At 39.8% G+C, this 22,313-nt stretch overlaps 2 protein-coding genes across 2 annotated transcripts in view; one reads left to right on the top strand and one right to left on the bottom strand.

The window, feature by feature from the left end:
• The window catches only part of LOC137356091 (ADP-ribose glycohydrolase MACROD1-like), an 866,553-nt gene that overhangs the window by 45,312 nt on the left and 798,928 nt on the right, over positions 1–22,313 (top strand). The gene's annotated exons all lie outside the window — the stretch shown is intronic.
• Positions 13,435–22,313, bottom strand: part of LOC137356090 (leucine-rich repeat transmembrane protein FLRT1-like) — a 162,595-nt gene continuing 153,716 nt past the window's right edge. Inside the window, exon 3 of the mRNA XM_068021900.1 lies at positions 13,435–15,569. Coding sequence (XP_067878001.1) covers positions 13,577–15,520 — 1,944 coding nt within the window. The 5' untranslated portion in view covers positions 15,521–15,569 and the 3' untranslated portion in view covers positions 13,435–13,576. The remainder of the gene's footprint in view (positions 15,570–22,313) is intronic.

Below are 22,313 nucleotides of genomic sequence, written 5' to 3'. Positions count from 1 at the left end.
TCTTGTGAACTAAATATAGAACATGATGGTAATACTGAGTTTGTACTCCCAATGTCTGAAAGAGGAAAAGACCGATAACATTTTGGGTGAGACCCTTCTTCAGTGCTGGTTTCTGATCTCACCTGAAACATTAACCTGTCTTTCAGATGCTGATAGACCATTGCATTTTCAGAATTTGCTGCTTTTATTTCAAATATTTAGCCAGCATTCACAGACTTTTATTCCTGTCTCTGATGCTTGTGGATGGGTCAAAATCACTGGGAGCAGGTCATATCCACCCACTCTCTTGGGTAATGGAGCATTCCATTTGCGAATCCCTTAAAACCTTGAATAAACACTGAAAATTGTTTAATTCTTGAATATTTGTTCAGATGCAGGATCAAAGATGTATGAGTTTAACCATGTGGCCTCCCATGACAGAACAGAAAACAATGGCAGTTCTTTCTTTTTCTGTAGGTCTCCTGTCTTTTTCCAGTAATACTTCATCATGATTATAAAGAGTGATCACACAATCTGATATATTCTCCTTTAATTTTTTTTGGGTATGCTATAGTTTTTGATGTACTGTGCTGTTAATGATTTTTGTGCTAAATGGCTAGCTGAAGACAGTGTAGTTAATAAAACAGTATTTTAAAAATTGTCTATGACATAATTACTGCAGATTTATGGAGGAATTATTAGCAGCTGAGTACGAGGAAATTGTATGTTAAGAATATGTTATATTACTTTGGAGTTGTGAAATTAATGTGGATGGAGCGCTCTGTTGTAATTTACATGCCATTATAATTTATTGATATGTTCACTTCTGAAATATTGCCAGCTACTTTCATATAATAAACCTGCAGCCAGTGAGTGGCATTGCAAGGTTCTCTTGCCATCAGCTGCATTTAGAAATCTAAGTGTTTGGGCAGCAGCAGATACTCACTTTCTTGGCAGGTCTTGTAAACTGCTGCCGGACTCTTGATTTTGATCTGGCTGCAGAGACGGGCTCCAGGTGAAAATGCAAACTGGGGAGTGTCACTGTTCTTTCACTGCCTTCATGGATGAAGCCTAGTAAGAGGATAAGCTGTGTAGACCAGTAAGATCCCAGGTTTAATCCCCAGTCTGTGCTGAGCTAGCTGATAACAACTGAGTCATTGATGGAAAAATGCAATTGGTCTCTGTGTCACGGTCCACGGAGGGGAAAAGTGAATTAGGCTCTGACTCTTGATTAATATCCAGTAACCATTCTTAGAAGTGTAAGAGTGTTTGTGTGTGTAAGTATGTGTGTGTTCATGTGTGTGTACAAGCAGTAAGGAGGGTTGGATGAGGTATTGGTATTCTACCAGTATCTCCGGAACTGTAATGCAGGAGGAGATTGAATTCCCCTTTCAAGACTAATGTACCACATCTCCTTGTGATTGGTTCTGGCATTGATGGAGGCCGAGACGTGCAGGTCATCTGATTGTTCTGTCTAGTTTAAACTAGTGTTTGACATCCAATGGTGAGGCCAGTGATGGAGTCATAAATAGGGGTAAGAGGAGACATAAAGAGTAGATTATATCAAGCTTACAACTGACCAAAGGCGCAGTGGACTATGTTAGAACACCAGTCTACAGCACCACAATGTGACGGGAAGTAGATTTCTATTCTATTCCTATTGCGAGAACTTAATTAGCTTCAGAAATGTAATAGCAACAACTTACATTTATATAGTGCCTTTCATCTAGTAAAATATCCCAAGGCAATTCACAGGAATGTTATCGGACCAAATTTGACATTAAGCCATGGAAGGAGGTATTAGGACGACAAGGTCAAAGAGATATTTTAAGGAGGACAGAGGCGGAGAGATTTAGAAAGAAATTCCAGAGTTTGGAGCCGAGACAGTTGAAGGCATGATTGCCAATTGAGGGATGAAGGAAACCGGGGATGCACTAGAGGGCAGAATTGGAGGACCACAGATCTAGAAGATCTAGACGGGCGGCACAGTAGCGCAGTGGTTAGCACCGCAGCCTCACAGTTCCAGTGACCAGGGTTCAGTTCTGGGTACTGCCTGTGTGGAGTTTGCAGGTTCTCCCTGTGTCAGCGTGGGTTTCTTCCGGGTGCTCCGGTTTCCTCCCACATGCCAAAGACTTGCAGGTTGATAGGTAAATTGGCCAGTATAAATTGCCCCTAGTATAGGTAGGTGGTAGGGAAATATAGGGACAGGTGGGGATGTGGTAGGAATATGGAATTAGTGTAGGATAAATGGGTGGTTGATGGTCGGCACAGACTCGGTAGGCCGAAGGGCCTGTTTCAGGGCAATAAAGTTTGTGCCCAGGGGCCAAAGATAGTGTCTTTGGTCTTCCCGGTATTTATTTGAATGAAATTTCTGCTCATTCAATACTGGATGTCAGACATGCAGTGTGACAAATCATGAGACAACAGAAGGGTTAAGAGAGTTGATCGTGAGGCAGAGCTGAGTGTCATTGGCGCACATGTGGAAATGGCGTGTTTTTGGTTGTTGCCAAGCATGTAGATGAGCAAAAGGAGGGAACCAAGGTTGATCCTTGGGGGACCCAGAAGTATTGGTGTGGGACTGGGAAGAGAAGCCATTGCAGGAGACTCTGTGGCTATGACTCGAGAGATAAGGAACCAGGTGAGGTCATCTGAACAACAGGAGAAAGATGGTGTGGTCAACCGTGTCAAAAGCCTCACAGCTCCAGCGACCCGGGTTCAATTCTGGGTACTGCCTGTGTGGAGTTTGCAAGTTCTCCCTGTGTCTGCGTGGGTTTCCTCCGGGTGCTTCGGTTTCCTCCCACATGCCAAAGACTTGCAGGTTGATAGGTAAATTGGCCATTATAAATTGCCCCTAGTATAGGTAGGTGGTAGGGAAATATAGGGACAGGTGGGGATGTTGTAGGAATATGGAATTACTGTAGGATTAGTATAAATGGGTGGTTGATGGTCGGCACAGACTCGGTGGGCCGAAGGGCCTGTTTCAGTGCTGTATCTCTAAACTAAACTAAAAAGCTGCAGACAGATTGAAAAGAATAAGAAGGGACAGTGCACCAATATTACAGTCACAGAGGATGTAATTTGTAACTTTGGTGAGGGCCGATTCAGTACTGTGGAGGGGGTGGAAACATGATTGGAAAGTTTTAAACACAGTGTTGTGGGAGAGATGGACATAGATTTGAGAGGTGACAGCATGTTCAAGGACTTTGGAGAGGAAAGGAAGATAGATTGCAAGGACAGAAGAGTTGAGGGTGGGTTTTTTGAAAAGAGAGTGATTACGGCAGATTTGAAAGTTGAAAATGCAGTTGTAGGGAGTTGCTGAGAGGAGGCCAGGCATTTCTTACAGGCAAAATAGAAGATTCAACAACAAAAACATTTATCTCGAGCCTTTAATGTAGTAAAATGTCCCAAGTCTCTTTATCTCAGTGGACGAGTCATCTCACTTTACTCTCAGACACTTTGTAAACCTGGCCATAGAGTGTTGTAAGTAGAGCCTGGGAGCAGATCCAAAATTTTCTGGTCAAAGGGAGGTTATTGTGATGTGAGGAGACATCCTTGGTTGGAAGAATGAAGAAAGGCAATATAAAACAAAGGATACAATTCTAAAGGGGGTGCAGGAGCAGAGGGATCTGGGGGTATATGTGCACAAGTTGTTGAAAGTGGCAAGGCAGGTTGAGAGAGCGGTTAAGAAGGCATACTGGATCCTGGGCTTTATAAATAGAGGCATAGAGTACAAAAGCAAGGAAGTTATGGGGAACCTTTATAAAACACTGGTTTGGCCTCAACTGGAGTATTGTGTCCAGTTCTGGGCACCACACTATAGGAACGATGTAAAGGCATTAGAGGGGGTGCAGCAAAGATTTACGAGAATGGTTTCAGGAATGAGAGACTTCGGTTACGCAGATAGATTGGAAGCGCAGGGGCTGTTCTCCTTAGAGAAGAGAAAGTTGAGAGGAGATTTGATAGAGGTTTTCAAAATCATGAGGGGTCTGGACAGAGTAGATAGGGAGAAACTGTTCCCATTGGCGGAAGGGTTGCGAACCAGAGGACACTGATTTGAGATGATTGACAAAAGAACCAGACGTGACATGAGGAAAAACATTTTTGCTCGGCAAGTGGTTAGACCTGGAATGCACCACCAGAGAGTGTGGTGGTGGCAGATTTAATCGTGGCATTCAAAAGGGAATTGGACAATTCTCTGAAGAGAAAAAATTTCCAGGGCTATTTTCAGAAGGCTTTTGATGTGGTCCCACATAAAAGGTTAGTGTGTAAAATTAAAGCACATGGGATTGGGGGTAATATACTGGCATGAATTGAGAATTGGTTGACAGACAGGAAACAGAGAGAAATAAACGGGTCTTTTTCCAGATGGCAGGCAGTGACTAGTGGGGTACTGCAGGGATCAGTGCTTGGGCCCCAGCTATTCACAATATATAATAATGACTTGGGTGAGGGAACTAAATGTAACAGTTCCAAATTTGCAGACGACACAAAGCTGGGGAGGGCTGTGAGGAGGATGCAAAGAGATGCAAATGTGACTTGTACAAGTTGGGTGAGTGGGCAAATGCATGGCAGATGCAGTATAACATGGATAAATGTGAGGTTATCCACTTTGGTTGTAAAAACAGAAAGGCAGATTGTTCTCTGAATGGTGATAGATTGGGAAAGGGGGAGGTCCAACGAGACCTGGGTGTCCTTGTACACCAGTCGCTGAAAGCAAGCATTCAGGTGCAGCAAGCAGTTAGGAAGGCGAATGGTATGTTGGCCTTCATTGCAAGAGGATTTGAGTACAGGAGCGAGGATGTCTTACTGCAGTTATGCAGGGGCTTGGTGAGACCACATCTGGAGTATTGTGTGCAGTTTTGTTCTCATCTGAGGAAGGATGTTCTTGCCATGGAGGGAGTGCAAAGAAGATTTACTAAGCTGATTCCCAGGATGGCAAGATTGGCATATGAGGAGAGATTGGGTCGACTAGACCTATATTCACTAGAGTTCAGAAGAATGAGAGGGGATCTCATAGAAACCTATAAAATTCTAACAGGACTAGACAGGCTAGATGCAGGGAGGATGTTCCCGATGGCTGGGGAGTCCAGAACCAGGGGTCACAGTCTCAGGATACGGGGTATGCCATTTAGAACCGAGATGAGGAGAAATTTCTTCACTCAGAGGGTGGTGAACCTGTGGAATTTCTACCGCAGAAGGCAGTGGAGGCCAAGTCATTAAATATGTTCAAGAAAGAGATAGATATATTTCTTAATGCCAAAGGGACCAAGGGATGGGGGGAGAAAGTGGGAACCGGGTACTGAATTAGACGATCAGCCATGATCTTTTTGAATGGTGGAGCAGGCCCGTAGGGCCAAATTTATTTATTTATTATTTATTTAGAGATACAGCACTGAAACAGGCCCTTCGGCCCACCGAGTCTGTGCCAACCATCAACCACCCATTTATACTAATCCTACACCAATGCCATACTCCTACCACATCCCCACCTATCCCTATATTCCCCTACCACCTACCTATACTCTGGGCAATTTATAATGGCCAATTTACCTACCAACCTGCAAGTCTTTGGTTGTGGGAGGAAACCGGAGCATCCGGCAAAAACCCACGTGATCACAGGGAGAACTTGCAAACTCCGCACAGGCAGTACCCAGAACTGAACCCAGGTCGCTGGAGCTGTGAGGCTGCAGTGCTAACCACTGCACCACTGTGGCCAACTCCTGCTCCTATTTTCTATGTTTCTATGGCTATGGCAAAAAGGTGGGAGAGTGGGACTAGCTGAGCTCTTACAGGGGCACGATGGGATGAATGGCCTCCTTCTGTGCTGTAACTATTCTATGATTTTATGACTTTGGAAAAAAATGAAATAAGTGCATTTAAAATAAAAAAAGGGAGTGTATTGAATAAACTAAGCAAATTCAAAGTAGATAAAGCCCCTGGTCTGGATGGATTGCATCCATGTATTTTCAAAGAATCTGGGGAAGAGATAGCAGAGGCATTACTACACAGGTTTAATAATTCATTAGAAAAAGGTGTAGTGCCAGAAGACTGGTGGATGGCTAATATAATTCCTATATTTAAGAATGTGGACAGAACATGCCCAGGGAATCATAGACCAGTTAGCTTAACATCAGTGGTTGGAAAAAATATGGAATCCCTACTAAAGGAGAGAATAGAAGAATATGTAGAAAAGAAAAATATAATGATAAAAGGTCAGCCTGGATTTCAAAAGGGAAAATCTTGCTTGACCAACCTGATTGGGTTTTTTTGAGGAGGTAACAGAGAGAGTAGACAGTGGCAATGCTGTAGATGTAACGTATCTGAATTTTCAAAAGGCCTTCGATAAGGTGCCCCATAATGAATAAGGTCAGAGAATGCAGCGTCAGGAGACAATTGACAGAATGGATTGCTAGCTGGCTTTATGACAAAAAGCAGAGTGGGTGTAAAGGGTAGTTATTCAGAATGGCAGAAGGGAGAAAGGGGTATTCCACAAGGATCAGTGCTGGGACCACTGCTGTTCACAATTTACATTAACGATTTGGACTTTGGAATCAAAACACAATTCCTAAATTTGCAGATGACACCAAATTGGGGAGGATAGTCAATACTGAGGCGGACTGCAACAAATTACAGGAGGATATTAGTAAACTTGCAGAACTGGCAAATGAAGTTCAACACACAGAAATGTGAGGTTGTACATTTTGGTCAGAAGAGTAAAGAGGTCACTTGTTACTTGGAAAGTGCAAGTCTTGATGGAGTAGAGGAACAAGGGGATCTTGCAGTACAAATATATCACTCACTAAAAGTTGTGCCACAGGTTAGCAAGGCCATAAAAACAGCAAACCAAGCACTAGGCTTTATTTCTAGAGGGATAGAATTGAAAAGTAGGAAAGTTAAGCTAAACCTGTATTGAACCTTGGTTAGACCACACTTAGAGTACTGTGTCCAGTTCTAGTTGCCATATTATACGAAGTATATAGAGGCACCAGAGAGGGTGCAGAGAAAGTTTACTAGGATTATACCAGAAATGGGTGGGTATACATATCTGGAAAGGAAAGGAACGGTCTCTTTTCTCTTGAAAACAGGTTGAGGGGTGACCTCATAAATGTCTTTAAAATTATGAAAGGTTTTGATAGAGTGGGTACAGAAAGAATGTTTCCTCTTGCAGGGAAGAGCATAACTAGAGGCCACCAATTTAAGATGATCACCAAGAGGTCCAATAGGGAATTAAGAAGAAACTTCTTTTTACCAAAGAGTGATGAGAATGTGAAACTCGTTACCACGGGAAATGGTTGAAGCAAATAGTATAGATGCATTTAAGGGGAAGCTAGACAAGGATATTAGGGAAAAGGGATTAGAGGGTTACGATGATAGATTTAGATGAAGAAAGATGGGAGGAGTGGAGCATAAGTGCCAGCATGGACTGATTGGGTCGAATGGCCTGTCTTTGTGCTGTATATACTATTATGTATGTAAAAATGTAATTCACAAAGTTAAGTTACTTTAGTAACTTGATGGTAGTAGATGGTAGTAAGCACTGAGTCTTTACTTTTTAAATTTTATTTTGAAGAGAACAAAGAAATTTTCACATTTATATGTACAAGAAACAAAAGTCAGCAGTTTAAGTCTGAACACGCACTTAACATTAAAATTTCAAGGCACCTACAAAAAGAGGCCAAAGGGCTTCACAATGCACTTTGGTTTTATCTTCTGAAAATCCTCATTTCTGCGGAGTAATTCTCATGATTAAAAACACAGCAAGCCAACCCTAAACAATACAACAGCTAGAAAATTAAAAAGAAATGACTATCTTTTTTTTTATCATGGCTATTGAGCTTAACTAATTAACCTGCTCCCCTTGATTTATTGTGTTGTGCAGAATGTAATTATTCACATTATGCAACAGATGCTGGAGCTGCTGATAATTCACCTTTTGAAAGCTAGTCTTCGTAGGAAGTGAGTACGGTATACAGGAACTTTGTATTTCTGTAATTCCAGTATTTGACCCATGTTCTCTGAAGTTTATTTTCTATGTTTTCGTTACTTGTCCCTCAAACTCCACTCTGAGATTTCAATAGAATATTTTAGAATGATGGGGACAGACAGTATTCATACTGACTTTTTGGCCATCTGTGATATTTAGCACACAGCACCTTTTAACTAATTTTAGAAAAAAAATCTGTTTTCTGCCAAAATGTATATTTGTCCAGAATAGGCCGAGTGTGGCAAATAGCGATATGCAATGATATAGCCTGGATTTTGCAGTTGTAATGATGACAAAACGTTCACCGTCGTCACAACTGTGAAACTGACAGCAAATTTTGGCATTAGCACATGCGCAGTTAAACATGGAAATCCAGAAGTTGCTGTCAGTGATGCCTTGCTCCTCCATAGGGTGTGCCGTTGAAAATTGTCACAGATGGAAATCTTCTGAAACCACTTGAATTGATGTGATCTTCCACTTTTATATTATCAGGCTCGCTGTTAAAACCTTTGAAAAAGTTATATCTTGTTGAATGAGGGTTAACTGGGTTTTTAATGGTGTACTATGTTCATAATTACTGCTGAACAATCTCTCTGGCCCTGAAAAACTAATTTTATATTTGTGGAATGTCAAATGTCTCCATTATTGTAAATTCCACAGATTTTTAGAATCATCATTTTTAAAAAAGTTTGTTTGATATTTCAGCTTCTACCTTATTCCCAAGTGTAAGCCCCAATTTTTATTTCGCTTTCAGTAAAATGATTAAAAAGTGAAGGATAATCAGTAGTCACAGTAATATATGGAAAATATTAACTTTTATCTTAAAAATAAAATTTTTGGTGTCTGATTTACCTCTCAGGAATGTCCAGATAATCTGCTCCGAAAGTGGACTTTCTGTGTTGAAGTTGGTAGGTGGCAGCCCTTGATTCCTCTGGTGCTTTTTGGTGCGTGCACTGAGAGGCTCAATGGTATTAATTACTCTTCGTGTTTCTATTTCAAAGTAAGCGGCTCCTAAAAAAAATTCCTTGGTAAGGAAAAAAGGCGTTACCTTGTGTAATGTTGACACCGTATGTTGTGACAGGATAGACGTATGCTGGGCAACACCTGCTCAGCTGAGCTGCACACTACTGTTTTTGCAGTAGACTTTACATACATGTGCTATTGCCATTGTGGCCCCAGCCATATAAAAACAAACGAGTCTGCTCACCATGGACATTTTTCAAGAGATTTACAAAGACAGAACAGTAATTCTTCACAAAATGTAAGGACTGTTATTTTTGGGTGGATTATTTCTTTATTTTGTGTCACCTCAGGGTTGATGGTCTTGAGTTCACGTGAAGTAGGTGTTATTCATTTCCAAGTAATTGAGAGAAAGCAACATTATTGTTAGTAGGTGAACTACAATGATGGTGGTATGACTGATCTAGTGGGCAATGTGTTTGCTCTGCAATTCTTTCGTGATAGTTTATTGCCGACCACAGCAGTATTTTGACAATTGAGGAGACTGGATTCAGGACATCATAGAAAAACATCTACATTTCTGTTTACAGGTCAGTAATTCTGCACTATTTCAAAATGTCCACCACAGCTGGTCAAAGAGTAAATGCTGCAGTATGCTTAAGGAACACATTAAAGAAAAAACATTATATCTGCCTGGTTACAGACCGACCAGAGCTTAAATCGATTTATAAATGAATAAATACGTGCTGTGTTTGGGATTGGGAAGGGTTTTAAGGGGCGGAACAGTCAGATGAAAGGAGAACAATAAAGGTTGGATTGTGCATTTCTTTTAAACTCAACAGTCATTGGAAGGGGAAATGGAAGAAAAGGAAACACTTTTGTGAACACCAGCATTGTCATCACAATTTCAGTAAAACATATGGTGAGTGAGTACATGTTTATACTTCATGTGAAGTACATCCCACTGTACACTTTACAGATTTTTCCCTGCCAAACTTGAGTTGTCTTTGAAGAGAGGGTTTTAATGTGTATAACTTGAGATTGATGCAGTGGTGATCATGGATCTTTCAGTGGTGGTGGTGGTAGTGGTGGTGGGAGCAATTTAACGTTATGAGCTGATAAGTACATTTAATTGGCTGTAAATATGACTTTTTTTGTTATGCTTTAGTACCAGTATAAGAAAATTGAAGATAATGTATTTTGGGTAGAGTAGTCATTTGGTTGCATATGGTTACAGTACGTGTTGAATTGACAGGTTAAAAACTGAAATGTGCTGTGCTGGATAGTGTTTGAACATAGGTTCAGTTCCTGACTTTGGTTGTGCTGCCGGGGTGGTTGCTAAATAGATGGTAGTCTTCACTCTGTGAGAGGGAAGGAAGATTGGGGAGGTGAATCATCCTACTGTGCAGCATACCTCCTGGCTGCAGGATGTGATGAGAAATAAATTATCTACTGACCTTTTTGAGTGCAAAATGATGTGTTGCATTGGGGGAACTTAGGAGGAGAGGAATAAATGTCAAGTCAATCAAATCAAAAGCATGTCTAGTTCCAGCCCGTAAGAGATCTGTAGTTTTCAAGTTAGAATTCCTTGTTCAAGCAGAAATTTAAGAAATCCTCTCATTTTCTGATGGGAGTCCCTTCTGCTGAGCTAGATGCTGTTGCAGCTGTGCCAGGTACCCTTAGTTACCTTCTCCAAGTGTCCATGGCCAACCTGGAGAGGAAACGTCAACCGATAAATTGACTGTGAGGTACATCACATACTTTGCCTCTCTGTAATAAGGCCAGCTTGGGATTGTCTTAACTTGTACGGCTCATTTAACTCACTGGGACATTGAGGGGGTAACATTTATTTTCTGTTTATTTAACTAATATTACACCAAATGCTGTTCATGGCATATGAGATTTTCAAAATGATTAAGCTAAAGCATGAGCTCAAGGATGAGTTCGACATTATAGTAGTGGATGCTTACAGTCACTGCACTAAAAGTGCCTTTGTTCTATCTTTGTCAGCCAGTAGCATGATATTTTAAGATATGGCCTTCATGGCCAATGTTACTGCATGAACAAGGACTTTGAAACTGGGCGCTAAGATATGCAAGTAGTATTGGTACAGGTTATCATTCGCGCTTGACTGCTAGGTACTGTTTGTAAATCAGACCAGTGGAAGCATCTGGAGGGTTTCCTGTTTGGTAGAGTGATGCTGTAAAGATTATTAATGGTTCATTTTCTCTTTTTTCTGTTTTTGAAAAAGCACCACACCACAATGAGGTATGTTACCAGTTTAAAGCCGTAAATTCACATCTCCCTCAAATAATGGTGCTGAGAATCAGAATCAATATTTTATTTCATGTACTACTCTTTGTAATATTGGGTACTGTGCACAATGTTTTAATTACATTCTGGGTGGCTGAGACAAATGTTTTGCATAACATTCCCCTTAATTGTCTCTTTCAGTGATGCACTTTCAAAAAACTGTTTTAATTTAAGAGTTTATTATCCTTTCATCTCTTCTGAAGACACTTATATAAAAAATGTATATATGCTAAAATTGCTGTAATATGCCTCTAACTCAGATGGTTCTACTTCTGTCTAGACCAACTGGTGTGACAGACGCAACGGTTTAGACACAACTGTCTAAACCTATCATGTATATCATGAACTGAACAGTCAAACTGCAGAACATCCAGCCTATGGAGAATGTAAATGCATATCTTGACACTCTCAGCAGCATTCTGCTACATTACAGTCAGCCTTGTTAATTTCAATTTTGAAAGTAATTTAAAAGTACTGAGGGTAGGGGGGGGGGGTGGGGTCAGCAGGGAAGTCATCATTATTCTCATTAAAATGCTCTGATTTAAAAAAAATCAATACTTCATGGTTATTTAAAAACAAATTAAGTCTGGGCAATGGTAGTAACAGGTTAGATAACAACTGCAATAGCACAATCATTAGTGTGAAAATATTATTTCTCATTTCCAATATTTAGGGGTCATACAAATGTTAGAACATTTCACATCTTAAGATTGATTTATGTAAAAGGCCGGTTGTAACTCGATAAACACAATTTAAAAAAAATATTTACAGGAAAATCATTATCAGAGCTCCAAATGATTTCTCAGTTATTCTCCAACCCAGGTTACTGATATGCCTGGTAGGCAAAAGTGTAGAAGGGTTTGAGGCTCGTGGCTCAAATATTCAGGAAAGCCCCATCAACAATATGTAGCAATCAAGTGAAAGCCTTTTGGAAGGGAGGATGGGGATCTTTGAATGAAGACAGAAGGAAATCTCTGTATGGCAGAACTCCATTTCTGGATAGTCTCCAGTATCACCTTTGCACCCTGTCATCCTATGTAAAGATGTCAAAAGACTGACCTTAAAATGAAGAGCACAGGACTCCAGATCTTAGGTTAGTAGAACTCAGACGCTTGCACACCCTCAGTATCTCAAGAGAGACTTTCCATCAAAAGTGTAACCTTTAGCACCCATTCCATTTTGAGATTGTTCGTTTCACAATGTTCAATGTAACTTCTTAAGGGGGAGAGTATTTTGTTCTTGGTTAACCCTTTGAGTATTGATTTTCCTAGTCACTTTTGTAACTCCGTTGTTTTCTTTCGAACAAGTATTCTGTGATTTTTTTTGTAAAATAGAAAGCAGGGCATTTCCACTCATAACCAATGCAGTTTTAGCTAAATCTTGTCCAAATCAAATGCAACAACATGAATTTTTTTTTTAACAGTTTGTTTTATGGGACAATATGCAACCCCAGGACAGCAATGAGGTTCACAGTGTTATTCAAAAAAAATGTGAAAATTGTTTTTTATGTTAAGAAAATGTTTTAGTTGAAATTCTTCCCATGGTTGTCCTCAAAGGGTTAAATTGAGGATAAAATTAACGGTGTTATTGGCCTGATAACGACAGAACATCCATTTTGGCCTGACATGAAATTCGTGGTTTAGACACACACATTTTTAACTAGAGGCAAAAGTCGAACTCAAAACTTAAAAAGTAAAATTGTCTTGAAAAATAACTATGAAAGTCTATCTCTCCTTCCAATTAAGATAAAGTCCTAAAACAAGACAGCAAAGAACTAAATATTTAAAACTATTTTTCTCTTTTTAAAAAAAGTCATAGCAGAATAAAAAAATAAACAAAACATCAACAAATGGTTCTGATTGAAGTGGAGGTAAAGCCTTAAATCTTGCACAAGGAAACAGGACTATATGTATGTGTATTGAGCTTTTTGCTTGACCGTATACTGTAAATCTCCAGGTGGGGTGGGGGAGGGGGAAATAATTGCTTATGAACTCTTCTTCAAGATATTTACCTGTGTGATAAAGGATTTTGGAGTCTTTAGATTGCCTTAGGACTGTATTTCCAAAGTAGGCTGTTCATTCTTTATCCCACTTCGAACCAAAATGCAAAAAGAAAAACTGGCTTGTACACAATTAGGTAGCTGTGTTTTCTTTCTAAGTGTCCAGCTTTTTTTTTAATCATTTAAGCATATTAAATATAAATTATGTGACAAATGTACAAAATATGTGCCAGGCATTTTCTGCTGGACTTTGTGTGTTTTATCCCTAACATTTTTGATTTTTTTAATATCTTTTGTTTGCAGTGCAGTGGCGATGATCACACTATGAGGCATTGCTGCAATCACGTGTAAGAATATTCAGCATCTGGTATCCCACCGTCTCTGTAACCTCGGTTACTACTGAGGGCTGTATTATGAGTGTTCTTGTAAAGACTTGTCCCATTGGATGGAAATATGGTGTGAATCACATATTCCTCCTTTGGTCGCTGTTGGTTGTTGAGTGGAATCATCTGAAAGCCACTCCCTCTGATTTCTAAAATGGAATTATCTTTCTTTGTCCCTGCTTCTGCGTAATCATCCTTTTTCCTGCAACCTCTGTTGTACACCTGATCATGTGAAAAAACATTCCTATTATTGATGTAACAGCATAATGCAGCAAGGACAACAACAATGAAAACTAAGGCTGTTGCGCCTCCAATAATACCAGCTAATGGAAGGCCTACTTGGTCCGATTCCTCTTGCTCCCTGTTTAACGTTGTGGTAGGACTATATATGTCTGCAGTCTCTGCTTTAGCACAGACTGGTGTTTCATCCCTTACATAGAAGTTGCTGGCCTCCATTGTAACCATGCATATGATGTAGGTTGACTTGGGTTCAAGGGCTGTGAGAAGATATTCAGTCTTGTCTCCTTGTACCAAGGTTTCGGTGATGGAACCTACTGATGGATTATGATCTAGTCTGAGCCAACTGAGCCTGAAGGATGTGACTGGTAGCGTTGCCCTCCATGTTATACGAATGCTGTCAGCAGTTAAAGGCATCACGTTAATGATTATCGGCTTTGCTCCTGATCTTCCTGACAAAGGATAGTCCACAGCTGAATCTGGTGGCTTCAGGTTTGGTCGTCTTGGTTTATATGTGAATTGCATTCCTTGAGTGGCAGTAGCTGTATGAACAATTGGGGTTGTTTTCACAGCTGTGTTGCTGCCATGCAAGTTGATCTCAAAGCACTCATCCATTTCTGTATTGATGTCTTTGACTGCCATTCCTCGAACTTTATCAGGCCCTTGGCACATAAGCCCTCGCACATTGATGTGAAATGCAGTTGTTTGTAACCAGTCTCTGAGCCACATCATTTTGCAGCCACAATACCAAGGGTTGTTGCGCAAGAGTAGCTGACTCAAGTTTGCCAGGTCATCAAAGACTCCTTTGGGCAAAGTTGTTAAATTGTTGTTGGATATGTCCAGCCGCTGTATCTGTCTCATTTTAGAAAAAGCATTGGCTGGAATGTAGCTAATGAGGTTATCCTGAAGATACAGCTTTTGTAAGTTTGAAGCAGGTAGATTAGGTGGTGGAAAAATGAGAGAGTTTCGGATCAAAGAAAGTTCAGTCAGGTTTTGAAGTCTGCTGAAAGTCTCATCTGCTATTCTTTGATTAGCTAAAAGATTGCCATCCAGTACCAAGCGCCTTAAACTGACCAAGCCTTTGAAAGCATAGTGCGGAATGGTTGCAATCCGGTTGTCATCCAGCCTCAGTTCCTCCAGCGTTTTAGGAAGGCCAGTGGGAATGCTGCTTAAATGATTCCTGGATAAAAAGAGCAATTTGAGATGCTTACTGTCAGCAAAAGCATCTTCCTCAATGCTGACTGTTGACACTGAGTTATCATCCAAATGTAACTTTTCCAACAAGGGAATCCTTGAAAGTGCATCATGTGTAATGGCCCTAATGTTATTGTCCTGAAGATGCAACTCTTTCAGAGATTTAGGAAGATTTATAGGGAACTCATCTAAATAATTTTCATAAAGGTAAATTACTTTTATATTCAATAGATTCTTCAGTTGGTTGGGGATCCCAGCATTGTTAATCTGGTTGTTTTGTAGGAAGAGTGTTGTCGAGTCTTCTGGTATTTTGGCAGGAATGGATGTCAAGCCTCGGTCGTTGCAGTAAACAAATCCATTGTCACATCGACACATAGCAGGACAAGCAGACATGACATATGGCATCCAAAGTTCTGGTATGATAACCCAGAGCAACAAACTTTTTTTGATATCCATTGCTTGTAGCAGCATTTGGAGGTAAAATTACTTGTAGTTTATCTTCTCATCCACTTAATATGATCTGTTTGGGGGGGAGAAAGTACAAGATATACATTAGTGAATGTACATTTTTTTGCCTCCATACATCATTCACCAAACAAGGGGACAGAGAAGTCATTTCACCAGCCCCTTCCACTAGGTGGGGCATGACAGTCGCTTTATACCCCTATACCAAATTGGCCCGTCTACATTAATGAACCATCTCGGTAGGCCTTTTATGTTTATAAAAGGGCAACTGCCTGCACACTTGTGGTTTCCCCTGCCATCAGCTAGACTTGAAAATGTAAAAGGGCCTGGTTGTGGTGGCAACGGGGACCCACTTGTCTCTTTGATCTTTTGGACATTAGATTTGCTCCTGCATGATGGCTGACAGAGGACAGCAAAATGGCAGTGCAAACCAGAAGGAGTGAAGCTGGTATAGTATTACTGTCCTGGAACTTGAACAGTAATATAAAAATGTTGTAATGACATCCTCTGCATTCACATCCAAAAACTTAATATGCCAAATAGAGTAATGATAATACTAATCTTATCCGGCAATAGCTTAACTCTATAAAATTTGATATATATTTAGAAGAATGCTGAAAGTGTATTAGGATTGCTAAGTAGAGTCCTCCTCGGTGTCATATTGTTCTGAGAAGATAAGAAGAATTTGAAAATATTGCTACAAAGTAAAATGCCACATGTTGTTCAAAAAAGGCCAAATGTCATTCAGGATTACAGAATGGATAACATTCAGGCTTGAGTCGATAAGTGGCAAGTGACATGCATGCCACACAAGTGCCAGGCAATGACCAACTCCAACAAGATAGATGTCCCCTTGACATTCAGCTGCATGACCATTGCTGTATCTCACATCATCAACATTTTGGAGTTACCATTGACTAGAAAGTGAACGGGACCAGCCGTATAAATACTGTGGCTGCAAGAGCAGGTGAGAGGCTGGGAATTCTGCGGTGAGTAACTCAACTTCTGACTCCCCAAAGCCTGTCCACCATCTACAAAGCACAAGTTTGGAGTGTGATAGAATACTGTCCACTTGCCCGGATAAGTGTAGCTCTAACTGTACTCAAGAAGCTCAACATCATCCAGGGCAAAGCAGCCCGCTTGATTGGCACACCGTCCATCTCCTAAGACATTCACTCCCTCCACCACTGGTGTACAGTGGCTGTAGTGTGTACCATCTACAAGATGCACTGCAGCAATTCGCCAAGGCTTTTTTCTCGACAGCACCTTCCAGACCTGTGACCCCTACCATCTAGAAGAGCATGGGTAGCAGGCACATGGGAACACCACCGCCACCATCTGCAAGTTCCCCTCCAAGTCACACACCATTCTGACTTGGAAATACATACTTCACTGTGGCTGGGTCAAAATCCTGGAACTCCCTTCCGAACAGTGCTGTGGGTGTACCTATACCACATGGACATCAGCAGCTCGAGAAGGCGGTTCACTGCCAACTTCTCAAGGGTAGTTAGGGATGGGCAATAAATGCTGGCCATGCCAGTGACACCCACATCCCATGAACAAATAAAAAAAATCAGAAATCATCCCACGAATGTGTCATATACAGATATACGAAATAGGATTTACTGTAGTTCGTCATTTATAAACCTGCAATTATTTAAATCTGTTATTCTCTGGTTCTGTTTAGACACCATTGACAAAACATTTCTTTCACCATGAAAATAGGAACAAGAGTAGGCCTTTCAGCTCCTCAATCCCAATCCACCATTCAATTATATTATGGCTGATCTGTACCTCGATTCCATTTCCTCACCTTTGCTCCATATTCCTTAATACCCTTATCCAACAAAAATCTATCGATCTCAGTCTTGAAAATTTCAATTATCCAGAGCATTTTGGGGGAGGACATTCCAGATTAAAAAGTGCCTTTCGATTTCACTCTTGAATGACCTAGCTCCAATTTTAAGATTACGTCACATTGTTCTGGATTCCCTCACCGAGGAAATAACTTCTCTGTATCTACTCTATTGAATCCCTTTTATAATTTTAACACCTCAATTAGAACACCCTAAATTCAAATGTATACAAGTCAAGTTTATGCAACCTCTCCCTCATAATTAATCCTTTTAAACCCAATATTATTCTGAATATAGCTCCCCTTGAATTTGAATAGGTGAAACTCATTTGTGCAAATAAAGGTGACAACAGACAATTTTCTCACTGTTGGCAGTCAGTACAAAGGCAATGCGATAAGAGCAGCATCCATATCAAAGAGAAAGTCTTTTTTTAAATTTATAACATCACCATTCTGCAATGGCCAGCAGGTATTGAAAATATTTTCCTTGCTAGCTTGGTTATATATCAATGAGGTGAAGCGTAAAGGAAGTTTAAATTGCCTTGATTTGAATTAAGGTCTAATTGCTTTGTTTATTCTGATTTGTAAAATTTAGCTGTGTTTGGTCGCTGCATATACGAGGACCATGTGTCAGGAGGACCATTGGATGTAAGTGCAGTAACTGATAAATATTACTTATCCACAGTCTAAAAATATAACAAGTTTTATTTATATAGTGTCCTTAATGTAAATCGTTCTGTAGCCCTTCACAAACAAAATTATCAACCAAAATTTGACACTGACCCATGTAAGATATTCGGTCAGGTCAAAGAGGTAGGTTCTAAGGAGCACCTTAAAGGAGAGGTTTAGGGAGGGAATTCCAGAGCTTAGGGCCCAGGCAGCTGAAGGCACGGCCGCCAATATTGGAGTGATGGAAATCAGGAGGCCAAAACTAGAGGAGATATTACTGTTCCAGAACATATAATAGTGTGCACAAATGCAGGACTTTAATGAGCACAAGTTGTTTAAAACCTGAACCAGAAGTATGTAATAGTGCATTGAACATATTTGGTCATTGACATATATTCACTAATTAATTGGACCAATTGTAATTTCCTGGGCCTCTTGAGCATTAAAAAAAATTTGTTCCTGGGATTTGGATGTTGATGGTAAGGCAGTATTTATTGACTATCCTTAGTTGCACTGAGAAGATGAGGGTGAGCCATCTTCTTGAATTGCTGACCTCCTTGCAGTGATGGTGCTCCCACAATATTTTCATTGTCGGATATTCTATACTTTGTTTCCCCATAGCCTTATTTTAAATATTTGGAGATGTGGTTGTGTTCATGGCACAGGAAATGGGTCAGCTTTAACAAAAAAAAAATGGGACTGGGAAAGTTTATGGTTACGGGCAGATCTGATGGATGGTGATATGATGTCCTTGTGTTACTACAGTAGCATGTCAATCTGTGTTCACATACAAGTTGCACAGGTCAAGGGCAAACCTTTTGGTCCCATATTTGCACAGATCACTCTGGAGTCAAACAAAGAAACTCTTTCAAGGGAAAATTAGCAGGGATATCCTTTGTCCTGGCTTGAATGCTGTCTTCACAGTCTTTACTTGGCTGAGTATAGAAACAAGCTCATCCAAATTTGGACTTTTGGTTACCAAATAGAAATCAGTTTGTAAAATTAGATAAGATTTATTCCTACCAAAGTTGTTATAAACTAAGTCCTGCTATTCTGCTTTACAGCACAATTGAATGAGCAAATACATTAAACTGTCTGTAGTTTCATGTGTATGTTTCACACCAATTTCAAAGCTGCCTATGCATTGACCTGATCGATTTTCATGGTTGAGGTCATGAATGGGATAAATCACCTGCAACACCTGTTTCTGTCAAGTATTGTGGGGTGAGGAGGAAGATTTTGCTGTTTCCTTGTGAATAATAAAGTATTATAATTTCAGCCTTCTTGAATTTGTGTGAGATTATGGAGCGGTGATTAATGGAAGAGTGATTTATAAAATTTCATTTGAACCCTGTGATTAAGTTACAGGCTTGCAACTTGCTCCTTGGGATATTAAATTGTATAAAATATCTAAATACCCCATTATCAGAATTCAAATGTGCGTTGAACCATATTGTCCTGTTGCTTTAATTAACAAGTATTGATTCAGCAAGATGTTGTGAATTGGAATTTTGTGACATCCTTTTCGTTGGGAAATAGTTAATTTATTCCACCAGTAAAAGGAATTCAACAGCGACTGAGTGGGCTACTGAGTCTCAGGGTGCACTCTGCCCTCTGTTACACTCAGGTTCGATTCTTCTGTAATGATTCATCCTTGGAGTAATTTATGTTGTGTCTTCTACGTCACAATTACTCCTGGGCCAAGCCCTCTTGTCCAGGCTCCATTACGCTATGAAGCAGCTGACAATTACTACATAACTTACCCATTCTACATTATGAAAAATCCTCCATATAGTTTACTCCTCAAAACACTGTTATAAAACACACACATCTTGCTCTTCCTTTGTGTCATCAACTCCCTTTGTGATGGGAGTTCGGGATTCACTTTTATATAAAATTGAACCCATACAAATGTGCACATAGAATCATAAGGCCTTCAGCAAGCATTTGTTTTGTTCCAGTTGTTTTCAGACTGTAGGCAAAGCTGAGACTAGTGATAGTTGGAGGAAATAACCATTACCACATTAGTTTACCAAGTTAGTTAGATCTCCATTTCACAATATATGCACCTCAATTGTTCACAGAAGTTTTACTGATGTCTGGATTCTGGATTCCTTGTGAAGGCTAATGTTAAGAATCTGTTTTCGAAGACAACTTGAAAGTTGCCTTGACCTGGAGTGTGCCTCACTGGCTGAGCAGTAAGGCAGGCTGGCATTGCCTTTTAGGCATCCAACATCTCAGCTCTGGGCATTCCAGCCTTTGAAGTTTGAAACATGCCAAACTCTGGGCATAAAGCCACATTCCAATAACTGCATTTTCTGATGAAGCTCTGCAACACATTATCTTGGCTGTCTCTGTCAGATTCTGACTGGGCTGCAGTGCAAATCTAACCTTTTTTTCCTTTGTACAAAGCAGTGAATTTAAAGTTGGTCCTCTGAAGTTAGGATCTACTATTTTTCTAAATGATTACCTTGAGGAAGAATGTCTGGTCCAGTGCATTTTGAGACTGAAAGGAAGGCTCCTGAGAGGGGTGTATTTTACATGAGCTCTATAATCTTAAAAGAGGAGTGTAACTAATGCATTTTTATTACAAGATTTTACACAGGTTAAATTATGTAGCATTTACTGTGATCCTCCCTCCCTATCTTAAATGTGTCTGACAAGGTCAAGATTTATTTTGAGCTCTGTGACCTTACAGCTGTGTTCCCACACATCAGCTTCATCTCTCTTTTTTAAAACATGACTTTGCAAAGCACTAATGGTGCTTTGCACAAGGTAATTTGTTTATAAGAAACAGAGTATAAAGCTCATACTTTAGAACAGAACCATTTTAAGCAAGTTTCATTGAATTTTAATTAATCTTTCTGGTGAGTCAAGGTTTTTGGTTTTCTCATTCTCACTTGGAAATATAACTTTGTAGTTTCTAAGCACTTATTTTAATAAAACCGGTATACTATGGAATTTAGCAATGCCATTGTAATTTCTTTCCTCCCTCTCTAACATACCGCCAGTAAGCAGTAATACAGTATGCAAGCATTCTCAAAATTGAGGTCACTGGGGTGGGGTTGTTTTACCCCGTCCTGTAATCTTGCTGAAATTTGTTTCTGGAACTTGGAACATGGAGAAGAGTTAACACTACTTGAGACCCTCAAGACAGTATTTTAGAACTCCCAAATTGCACAGATAGATTTTTATGAATTGGAATTTTTATCCAGCTAAGCTTGGCTAAACCAAAAAATATTTTAGTGATGAAATGCCAGCAGTTATTTTTGTTGGGGTGTGTAACATTTTCACTTGGTAAATGAACTAAATTCAATTAGCAACCAAATGTTAATGTTACATATTGCAATAATCTTACAAGAAAATAAAGTCATATTTGGAGCTTGGGAGGAAGGAGGTGGGGAAATAGCAGATATATGAGCATAATATTAATAAATTAGAGAAGGATGGTGACTGTGAGAGAGGTTGAAACATAAGAGGGTGGATTGTCCAATTTGTTCTTGTATCCTGAGTGAGTGTAAGAAGTGTGCTTTAAGAGTCTTCTGGATGTAGAAACTTAGGAACTGTGTTGGGTCTTGTTAATTTATTTTGAATTGAGGTTGTTGAGGGGAAAGTTTATCAGGAGAGAGGCCAAGTAAGCTTTTTGGAGGCAGCTGTGGAAATGAAGGTCTTGTGGAATTCCACTTGCCATTTAATGAGATGGAGAGACCAAGAATGTTGATAGTTGACAAAGGATTAAAATACTAACACAGGTCTAAGAGACAAACCATTCAGATTGGCCATTTCCACTCATATGTTTGGCAAAATTATTGTTAAATTTAGCAAGTATTGTTTAATGCTTGTTGCGTAACATATTCTGCATATGAAAATTGGAATAATCATGTGCAGAAATACCAGAGCCATTTTAGAGTAAGGATAAATTATATTTTCATAACCCAATTTTGCTCACTTGCTTAAGTGCCACAATATCTATCATTCTCGGGTAAAAATCAGAGAATATCCAACTGACAGTCCATCCTCGAAGCTATAATAAATATTTTTATACGCAGAATGACATACTGTTGTGAAAGGGAAAGAAATATGGAAGTGCCAAAACATCTGTTTGGAAATGATTAAAAAGTTACTTGGCAGTGCTGCTTTTATTGCTGTTTAGATTCGAGAAAAATGGGAAAAAAAGTCAAGATTAAAATCAATTTTGATGTTCCCATGCGGAACTGGGAAACTGATAGGAAACCTATCGCATCTTGTATAGCATTGCTTTAAAAGATTAAAATG

This window comes from Heterodontus francisci, chromosome 44 (assembly GCF_036365525.1).
Source record: "Heterodontus francisci isolate sHetFra1 chromosome 44, sHetFra1.hap1, whole genome shotgun sequence".
Taxonomy (NCBI): domain Eukaryota; kingdom Metazoa; phylum Chordata; class Chondrichthyes; order Heterodontiformes; family Heterodontidae; genus Heterodontus; species Heterodontus francisci.
This window is presented reverse-complemented; position numbering and strand designations above follow the sequence as displayed.